The sequence below is a fragment of the Littorina saxatilis genome, linkage group LG17 (assembly GCF_037325665.1).
Source record: "Littorina saxatilis isolate snail1 linkage group LG17, US_GU_Lsax_2.0, whole genome shotgun sequence".
Taxonomy (NCBI): Eukaryota; Metazoa; Mollusca; class Gastropoda; order Littorinimorpha; family Littorinidae; genus Littorina; species Littorina saxatilis.
Genome location: NC_090261.1, coordinates 59,105,826 through 59,117,098, shown reverse-complemented (window position 1 = coordinate 59,117,098; position 11,273 = coordinate 59,105,826). Strand labels below are relative to the sequence as shown.

General features: G+C 41.7%; 1 protein-coding gene across 1 annotated transcript; it reads right to left on the bottom strand.

Moving 5' to 3' along the window:
• Positions 1-3,330: 3,330 nt before the first annotated feature.
• On the bottom strand, positions 3,331-7,177 carry LOC138951855 (uncharacterized). Its single transcript, XM_070323415.1, has 2 exons — positions 6,553-7,177; positions 3,331-5,513 (listed from the first exon to the last, which is right to left on the bottom strand). The coding sequence occupies exon 2, from the start codon at positions 5,062-5,064 to the stop codon at positions 4,033-4,035; it is 1,032 nt and encodes a 343-aa protein (XP_070179516.1). The 5' UTR covers positions 5,065-5,513; positions 6,553-7,177; the 3' UTR covers positions 3,331-4,032.
• Between the last annotated feature and the right edge of the window lie 4,096 nt (positions 7,178-11,273).

Below are 11,273 nucleotides of genomic sequence, written 5' to 3'. Positions count from 1 at the left end.
GATGTCACACGCAAAAAACGCACAGTGTTGTTTATGATCCTGTTTTCCAAGCTGGACATTTTTTCCACGTCAACCATATCCAGAGTGCACCAAAAACACGCGCTCAAGCGTTCTAGTTCTCATAAAAAATAAAAAATAATATAGGACAGAAATATTACACTGTTCCACTTAGAAACCCCGCACGATATTGTTTTGTGGTAAATCACACAGCGTTGTTTGTGATAGCCTACTGTTTCCAGACTGGAGACTTCCAGAAATCACAAAATAAACACGCGGCTATTTTATAGACCATTGTCATGCAAGGTTGTCCAAAAACACGGCAAATAAGACCCCCAAAAGAGCAAAACAGCACAAATGGCAGAAATATGATACTCTTCCTGTTTCAGATGTTGATCCTTTCCACAAAAGATCACCAAAAGGACAGTAAAATAAGTGCCCCACACAAAAACGACGAAAGCACGCATAAATTAACAAAGTTATTAATCAATTTAAAGCCGATTAGAAATTGAAGTGCAATTTGATAGTCCGGTCAGAGACTATAGAGTATACAGAGACGCGTCATCCTTCTTTGCGCTGCGGTGCGAAATTGAGACCGGCCAGCCCAGCGCGGGAAAAGAACCACACCCTGCCGCACAAGGAAACTCGCGTTTCGCGGCTGCTGTCGGCTGTGTTTATATCACGGTTATATTAACATACTGTCTGTTCTGTCCGGCTGACAGTGCTGCAAAAAGTGACTGGATGAAAAAATATGTTTGTTTGTGAACATCCTTTTTAAATGACCATAAAAACACCGCAGAAATGGTATAGATTAAAATTAAATCACATTTTCTTGGGCAATATTCGCTGGATCGCTGTAGTTATGCAAACATGATTCAAGTCAGTCTCTTTTCACGACCTAACCGTCGTTATTTTTGTGTGTTTTAATCAAATACAAATACATACTGAATACATGGTCAGTTAAGCCTGAGAAAATATGTCAGGAATAAATCGTTTAACGAAATAGTTCCCGGTTAAATCGGTAACTAAGGCATTTTGTCAATTTGGTGTCGTCCCAGCACATCGAAACTGAAATGGGTTGTCAATTACACGGAGCTAAGAAGTTATCATGAAAGGAAAACTGTAATTCTTGTGACCAAACCGGCTGACTTTAAAGAATCTTGATCGATCGATGATTTTCTTATTTCTTTTCAGTTGCTTCTTTCTTGTTCAGAAAGCTCTCTCTCTCTCTCTCTCTCTCTCTCTCTCTCTCTCTCTCTCTCTCTCTCTCTCTCTCTCTCTCTCTCGGTGCACCTTATTGAGCTTTGTATGGAGCATTTAACTGAGTATACGGGCCAAGGCTATCACGTTCAGAGCTAAACTTATATAGCCTATGACCGTATACTCAGTTAAATGCTCCATACTAAAGCTCAATAAGGTGCACCCTCTCTCTCTCTCTCTCTCTCTCTCTCTCTCTCTCTCTCTCTCTCTCTCTCTCTCTCTCTCTTATTATGGCAAGATTCCGAGGTGGAATAACAGAACTATTTGTGCACGTTAATCGATATAAGAGATACGATGCGGATATGTTGTTATGCCCCTTTTTTCCAGGGAAAGTAAAGAAGATGAGTTTTATTTTGTGCTTTGTTGCCCCGCACTTCGTGATTTGCGATGCCAGTTTATTCCTGCTAAGTTTTATAGAAACCCAAGTTTACACAAGTTTTCTATGCTTTTGACATCTGTGAATGAAGGTATTGTTCGAAAGTTGTCAGCTTATCACGGTGTACAAAGCATTTCGGCTACGTAGTGTTGTTATGTCTTAGTTCATGTAAGCCTACGGTATATTTTATTTGAAATGTAATGTCTTAGTTCGTGTATGAACTATGATTTATTTCATTTGATTTGTGTGCAAATGTCATTATGTCATTGTATATATGTTCACGCCCGTCATTTACAATCAAAATATTAATCATGATAAATGATACTAACGTTCGCAGCTGCAAGCCGTTGTAGATCTACTCTATAACTCCGCGACGGCCGTGTCAATCAAACGAGATGGTTATGTCTACCCTAATCGATCACCGACCGTATTGCCACTAGATCAGTCTATCAGTTCCAGACTTGGCATGCCGAAATGAGATAAAGTAGAGGAGAAATAAATCTTATACATGTGAAACTAGTACCAACATGCACAGCTTGGACTGGTTTGAGGCTGTAGTGTGTACATTGTGTGTTTTCACTGTTCCGGTAGAATAGATCTACACGCAGTTCGACGCTACAACTTTTACTGATTTTCCAACATTTAACGAGAGAAAAATTGAAGAAACAATCCTCACCTACTCTCTTCCTTGGGAAATTTGAACATCCTCAAGCCTTTGGCATGTGCGTTTGAGCAATTGATGGCCGAACACCATGCCCCACTGCGTTTTCGCGTTGGCGCGACCATGCTTGTGCAGCACGATATCACCACTGCTGTGGAAAGAGAAAGTAGGTGGTTCCATGTTTCCGCGTGGTGGCGCCACTGGGCTTCCGGTCTCACTTTTCAGCACCGTATGGAGCGTCTCTGTATACTCTATAGTCTCTGGTCCGGTGTCACGAACTGAAAACTGCCTGAACAATCCCTCTCAATGCGGTCAATGCGCATGCGCTAACATGGGGAGATTAATCAGGTCGTGAACAACCTAACCCTAACCCTAACCCTAATCATAACCCTAACCCTAACCCATGGTTCGTTCGGTCAAAGGATCGTATTTTTAAGTCCAAGATTGGCGCATGCGCATTGAAAGCATTGAGAGGGATTGTTCAGCAAAGTTTTCAGTTCGTGACACCGGAGTCAAAAATGTCAATGAACTTCATTCAAATATGTTTTTGCATTTACAAAAAAAAGTAGAAAATAACGTCATTTATCCTCACAATATCGGTGAATATTATTCGTAAACATTTACTTGCACATTGTCACAAGGATCTCTCCAGTAGTTTTCTGGGAATCGCTCTACACATATATTCGCTTCATTTTCAATCTGCCGGAGTACAATTATGTGTGAAGGAATATGATGCTGTATTATTGACTCCCCCCCTCCCCTGTCCTCCCCGATATCGGAGCATAAAACACAATGTGTTCGTAATGCTTATCTTTTTATCGCCGACATACAAGAGAACACAGAATTAACGTACACCATTTTTTATATTAACTATTTGCCAGCAAGGCTGCTCTAAAGAAAGGCCTCAGAACTCGAAAATAAATAAGACCAAGACAAAAACAAACCACACGAAACCAGAAATATGATGCTGTTCCACAGATCCCCCTACCCTCCCCTCCCAGATATCACAAGCGCGAAACCCAAGGTGTTGTTTATAGTAGGGGTTCTATTTGTCAAAATCTTTCAAATTTGTGTTACATTTATAAAACTTGGCAGAGTGATAGAGTAAGTGATCCTAAAGAAATTTAGAAACACGGCCATCGCAATTTCTTACTTTCAGTATCTATTTTTAGAACAATTCAAAATGGCCGCCATTTGACCCTAGAAATGCTAATATCTCAGGAACCATATGCACTACAAACATCAAAATTTGCACACGCACTCTCATGAAGTAGTGTTGTAACATCGAACTATATAACACATGTTGTTATATATCCAAGGTCAAAGATCAAGGTCAAATAGAAAGTCAGTGTCACGTTTTGGTAAGTGACTGTAAAATGCTAATTTCTCAATAACCATATGTACTTGGATCATAAAATGTGATAGATAGTATCATAAGGTAATGCTTTCACACCCATAGTTAATTCACTTATGTCATTGTACATTCAAGGTCAAATGTCAAGGTCAAACGAGAGGTGCCGGCAGGAAATTCTAGGAATGCTAATTTCTCAGCACCAACATGAAGTGGGAATACCGGATTTGGTAAGCATATTACCTGTATTATATTATCAGCAGGCCTGCTATGTATATATCTTCACATTATTGTGCATTAAAGTTCAAGGTCAAACAGGTATGCACCTGATATAATTATAGTTCATAACACAGGTGCTGTCCATTTCCAAAACCAGTCAAGATCCATTCAGCATGCAGGGACACAAGTGCACTTGCAAAGTGCTGTGCATTTCAACACAGCCTTACGACACCGGCACCGCATGCTCTTGCATCCCTTTTTGCAGCCACACTTCCACAGTTCACGGCATGTCTTCGAAGCCTCGTCCAGGGCAGTCCAGAATGGTTGCCAAGCACCATTGACAAATTGCCAACCCCAGTCGCCAGGGTTTGGAAGACTAGGCGTGGCGACTTCAGCCTGACCCCAGATATGTCCTCCTTGATAAACAGCTCTCCTTGCATGCTGCAAAAGGGCTTCGCTAGTTGGAGGAATGTTGTCGATCTGGCTGCCAACCTTTGCAAACAGGTGTCCCCTCGCAGAGTTGACATCCGGAAAGTTGCTTGTTCTGTCATACAAAAGTACAACATATCTCTCCAGCAAGGCTCTGTCATATGCGGAGATCTCTGTGGGTGCTTCTGACAGAGACTGGAAGGCCTCGCTGATGTCAGGAAACAGGTACCACACATCCCATGCTGTTTTCTTTCCAATGCTGCTGAACGACGAGACCGTATCACAGCCGCTGAAGCTGTGGAACAGTGGCAGACAGCTGGCTTTTTCTGGTCCCAACATGCTGGCGATGTCATGTGCAGAGATGTACCGGTAATTCTGGCCGACTCCCACAGCGATCCACACTTCAAGCCCAGGGTGACGGGCAGCAGCAGCAATGGCGAGCACAACAACATCAGTATCCACCGTTCTTATCAGGATCCGCCTGTGATTATTAGCTGCATCGGAGAGGTGTACAATCAATCTGGTGTCAGCTTCCTCATGACTGCAGGGTGACAGTTTTGTCTGGGCATCAAGTGGGCGGTTGGAGAGAACAATGGGGCCTTGGGTTGTAATGACGAGTTTGTCTGTGTCAAGTTCGATCACCTTCTGCCCCAAGAAACTGAACAGTTCCTGTTTGTTTTGGTCGACACGGAGAAAGCTGTTCCAGTCAACTGGCATGATCCCATCACCTGTTACCCGTTTCCGTCGACCTGTTCCTCTTTTTTCTCTCATGCCACTCTTGAGACTGTCACTTGCGTACCTGTCCCAGACAATGTCTATTCGAGAAGCTTTCTACAGGAGTTGCTTGATGTAGGGAAGGAAGACTTCTGAGGCATAGCAAGTGAAGGTTTTGCATGTGCGGGGCTTCAGGAAGTGGACAACTGCAGCTCCACCAACAAGGACAGTGTCTGTCTCAGGAAACTCAGTTGGTGGGGGTGGCACAAGAGGTTCCAAAACCCCCAGAAGAGCAGACTTTGTTGTCGACCTCAGCTTTCCTTCACATGACAGCGATGGAGGAAATGCCTGATTTTCATGCTGGAAAAAATCTTTCAGGCCCCCAGGACGAGTTTGACATGCAACATACAATCCTGCGGTACTGACAATATCGTTATTGAAACAATCCCAGTCGGTTTCTTCATCTTCCCTCCCTCGCTTCTTTTTCTTCGGCATATTGGATGGTCCTGTCGACAGAAATTAGATAGCATGTGTTAATACACCACACACACACACTCACAAACACAAACACACACATTGATCACATGGTATATATCATGGTATATGTATATTTATATCTCAGAGATCAGCCTACCTTGGCTGGGTTTAAAACTCAGCTAAAGAGCTACTTGTTTCGCTCTATCATTGAAAAAATGAAACTGTCTGCTTGGACATTTTTGCTGTTCTCTGTCACCTATCTTTGTTTGTTTAGAGTGGCTTTTTTTGTATGATGATGGTGAGTGTATGTGTGTGTGTGTGGGGGGGGGGGGCTGTATGTGGGGGTGGGGGCGATAATAATTGTCATATTTCGTTTTATTTTGTTAATTTTCTGTGTTAATGGTCTAAATGGTAGTGTATGCTTTGATTGTTCTTGCTTTTGGTGAATCCGTGAGTTAGTGCATTGAGTTTTTCAACTGATAAGATGTGCGTTTTATAAATGCTATTCATTATTATTTTATTTTATTATATATTTGACATCATAATTGTTACCACCGGGCGGGGATGTAGCTCAGTCGGTAGCGCGCTGGATTTGTATCCAGTTGGCCGCTGTCAGCGTGAGTTGGTCCCCACGTTCGGCGGGAGATGATTTATTTCTCAGAGTCAACTTTGTGTGCAGACTCTCCTCGGTGTCCGAACACCCCCGTGTGTACACGCAAGCACAAGACCAAGTGCGCACGAAAAAGATCCTGTAATCCATGTCAGAGTTCGGTGGGTTATAGAAACACGAAAATACCCAGCATGCTTCCTCCGAAAAACGGCGTATGGCTGCCTAAATGGCGGGGTAAAAAACGGCCATACACGTAAAATTCCACTCGTGCAAAAAACACGAGTGTACGTGGGAGTTTCAGCCCACGAACGCAGAAGAAGAAGAAGAAGATAATTGTCACCACATTACTCCTATACCCCCCCCCCCCCCCCCCCACGCCTCCAGATAGTAGCCACTTTTACTTCATGGATGATAAGACAGAGAAAAAGCATGAAATGGTGGGTTTTTTTACAACTCACAATCACAATGAAGGTGTCACATCAAGAATTAAGTGATATGGAGAGCCTGAACCACAGGAGCAGGGCACAGTCATGTACTGAGGAAGCCCTGGAAGGTATTGATCACAACACAGGGTCTTCAGAGTGAGCAGCAACTGCTAAACTGCAAAAGAAAAAGAAAAACACACACTGGGGTAGATAGGGGTACCTTGGTGGTGTAATATGAGGACGGGCTCATAATACCCTAATGGGACCTTAATACCCCAAAATGTCCGATGTACTCCCCACCGTTGAAACACACACACACACACACACACACACACACACACACACACACACACACATAGGCAGACGGACACACAATTGGGTGGTTTGTTCTTCAGTTGAGAAGACTAAAATTGAGGTGTTTATTTTATGGTAATTAGAAACAATTTTTAAAAAGCCGGAACGGTAACTAACCCTAACCCTAACCTAACCCTATGGCACTTATTGGCACTTGAAAAAACTGGGTGGCTGACAACCCACCCAGTGGGTTTTTTTCAAAACCACCCACGGGTTTGAGGCCGTGTATCCCTAAATCCATCCTTCTTCCCCCTCCCTCAGTCCATTCCTATCTCTCTCTCTTCCTCCCCATTTATCTCTCTCTCCATATATCTCTCTCTCCCCCCCTCCCTATCACCTTCTCTCTCTGTCTCCCTAATAATTCAATAAAACTAAACAAATTAATTACCCCAACCCCTAGAATTGACCTTTACAAATCAAGTCTTTCTTATTCTGGCGCCTTATTGTGGAACTCCATTCCTGATTTAATTAAAATGCAATTCAGTGAAACTTCCTTCAAAGAAATGTATATGCTGTTTCTCTTGGAAACAAGTAAATAATTATGTGATAATAATACATCATTGCTTGATATTCATAATGCATTTTGAATGTCTTTTTAACTGTTTGACATGTTAATTATATACATTGTATTGTAATTAACTTAACTTCTATTTCTTCTTGTTATTAATCGAGTTACCCTCAATGGGCGAGGGCCGGACGAAAAAAAGCATGTATATTTTGCTTATTCTGTTACCCTTGATAAATAAATAAAGTTCAAAGTTCCCTCTCTCCACCCCTCCTTCCATCTCTCTCCCTTTATTTCTCTCTCTCCCTCCATCCCGCTCTCTCTCCCGCCCCCCTGCCTTCTCTCCTCCTCCCCCCCCCCCCCCAGTCTCTTCCCCTCTCTCGCTCTCTCTCTCTCTCTCTCTCTCTCTCTTTCTCTCTCTTTCTCTCTCTTGTGCATTTTCACTGTTTTGTCATTTCTCTTGACAACACTTCTTCTTCCAAATATTTGTGTAAAACCAAGTAAGTCCGCTTGCTTAGATCTACCCATTTTTTGTTAGATCTAATATTGGGCGAAAAAGGTGGTAAAACCAATAAGTAAGTCCACAAAATGCCCAACAAAATCAAAACCATCCATCAGATTATTATGAAAATCGAGTTTTAGATCTAAACGTAAATTAATGCTATTTATCTTATTATCTCAGTGGGTGGATCTAGATACTCATCACTTTTGAGACAGTTTATCAAACACTAAAAGTCGTTTTTCTCGGAAGTAGCTTCAGTGGACTTACTCGGTTTTGTCAACACACGGCAGAGTTACTGTAATTGTCCAAACATGTCAAATGTACTCACCAGAGAGACTTTTCAGCTGCCAAAACAAAGAATGCATGTGCGATGTCCGCCATTTTGTTCATTCTGCCCATCCGTTCTTCTGTATTTTCAAAACGCTTTTAAAAACATTTTGAGCTCCAAATAACAATTATATCAACATAACATGTCAGAATATATTATTATGTTTATTTCAATAACTCGTAATATTTTTTTCCGTGAAGTTTTGTATTTTATTCCTGTGCTGCGGACTAGCATTTGTTCCAATTTCGTCTGCATGAAGGCGCCAGGTTTAAAGCCTTATTTCTCAAAAACAATCGCATTTTTGTGATGGCCGTGTTTCTAAAAACCCTTATTTTATTCTTAACTTGCCTTTTGTGGCATAACATAAAATGTAACAAGTGTTTGAAAGGTTTATGTGTTTTCGTTGCAAGTAGAACCCCCGCTATTATGGTAATTTTCCGTGTTTGACATTACCAGGAACCAGAAAAATAAGCCTAAACCGTTTCTGTTGTTGACTATTCACCATTAACGTGGGGGGGGGGGGGGGGGTGAGAGAGAGAACAAGAGACTGCAGTAAGAAAAGCCAAGAGGAAAACAAAGTACACGAACATAAATCACACAAAAATACAACAAAATGGCAGAAATATGATGCTGTTCCATCCAAAAACCTCCATTCCTTTACATCACATGAACAGAACACAGGGTGTTGTTTATGGAGGCCCTTGACATTGTTTCCTTGCGCTCCGTGCCTGTCACTGTGCTTTACGATGGGTGTGCAGGCACCTGCGCAGCGTTGGAGGGTCCCGGAATCAATCTACGGGTCGATACTGGCAGTGGAGTGGGGTCAGCCATATGGTGGAATGAATACACGAATGGATTAACAGAAACACAAAACTATGCAAAAACCACAACCAAGTGAAGCAGAACGAAAACTGCGTTAAATAAATCTATACAAAACAAAACTATGCAAATACAAACTTAGCAAAATAAAACTATACAAAATAAAACTAAAACTATGCATATAAAAATAAAACTATTTTAAGGTAATCTATCCAAAATAAAAGTATGCAAAAAAAACTATGCAAAACATGAATAAAGTTGTGGACGAAGAGTAACAGAATTGGTCTGGTTGTTATTATTGTCGTCATCCTCGTCGTCGCCGTTGTCATCATTGTCGTGCTAGGTGCCGTCTAGATGCTGATCAATACCATTGTCTTGGTGTCAACCTCAGATACAAATCACAACGTGCCGTAAAACTTCTTGTTGTTAATGCCCCTACCATTCTGCCCTTAGAAATGCGGTAGGGGGGAGTGGGGGGGGAACACATACACACACACACACACACGTACACACACACACACACACACACACACACACACACCAAACCAAGAACAATACAATCTTAAACAAATGAGGCAATTGTTGAGGTTGAAAGTCGCTTGTTCATGTCAATGCTTTGTACCTTTAGTCAAGTTTTGACTAAATGTTTTAACATAGAGGGGGTAATCGAGACGAGGGTCGTGGTGTATGTGTGTGTGTGTGTGTATGTGTGTGTATATGTGTGTGTGTGTGTGTGTGTGTGTGTGTGTGTGTGTGTTTGTGTGTGTGTGTGTGTGTGTGTGTGTAGAGCGATTCAGAGTAAACTTCTGGACCGATCTTTATGAAATTTTACAATTTTACATGAGAGTTCCTGGGTATGATATCCCTAGACGTTTTTTTTCATGTTTTCGATAAATGTCTTTGATGACGTCATATCCGGCCTTTTGTAAAAGTTGAGGCGGCACTGTCACACCTTCATTTTTCAATCAAATTGATTGAAAGTGTGGCCAAGCAATCTTCGACAAAGGCCGGACTTCGGTATTGCATTTCAGCATGGAGGCTTAAAAATTAATTAATGACTTAGGTCATTAAAAATCTGAAAATTGCAAATAAAATTATTTATTTATCAAACGATCCAAAATTACTTTTATTTTATTCTTCATCATGTTCTGATTCCAAAAACATATAAATATGTTATATTCGGATTAAAAACAAGCTCTGAAAATTAAAAATATAAAAATTATGATTAAAATTAAATTTCCGAAATCGTTTTAAAACAAATTTCATCTTATTCCTTGTCGGTTCCTGATTCCAAAAACATATAGATATGATATGTTTGGATTAAAAACACGCGCAGAAAGTTAAAACGAAAAGAGGTACAGTAAAGCGTGCTATGCAGCACAGCGCAACCGCTACCGCGCTAAACAGGCTCGTCACTTTCACTGCCTTTTGCACTACCGAGGGGACTACGGTCATTGTGAAAAAATTTAGTGCGTTCAATGTAATTCTGTGAGTTCCACAGCTTGACTAAATGTAGTAATTTCGCCTTACGCGACTTGTTCAGCTTCAAGTTAAAACAAAAAATCACTATTCTATAAATTTACTTCTAACATTGAAGTAAAATGCAAATTCTTTTTTGTCAATCGCTTTGTTCACGAAGTGGTCTGTGAATGCCCTGAAAACTGTCTTCTGGCCACCGTAATTTTCCTCGGGGAACTGGAAAAGACTCTATGTTGGTTCCACCAAATGTGAACATCGTCGGGAAGGCCAGGCGGGTGAGTGTTATGTCCCCTGAATAATTCAGTCGCAAAACGGCAAGGCAACCAAAGTCCTGACTAACTAAAAGTCAGCGATTGTTTCTGATTGCCACGCCCTCAACCGAACTGGACGGATTATATTGTGTGATCGTACTCTCACTTACTTACTGCTCGCTGATCCCGTAACCCGCTAGAGTCGTAGGGGCACTGCACTCACAAGCGCTGCACCAGCTGTCTCCATCTCTGCAGCTTGTGGGCAATCTTCTGGGTTGCACCCTAGCGACCCACAACTAATCCTTAAAAAAAAAAGAAAAAAAAGAAAAGGAAAACCCCACTCCCACTGATTCCATCTGAAGAATATGCGTGTGTCCCTGATACAGCTCCGATGCCTCCCTCATACATTCTTCAGCTTCTCTTGAATGTTGAATGCCTGTTTCGTTTTCTTGCACCGGTTCCACTTCCGTTGACTGCCGCCTGTTGCGTTTTAGGAGCAAGGTCATTCCGTTTGAG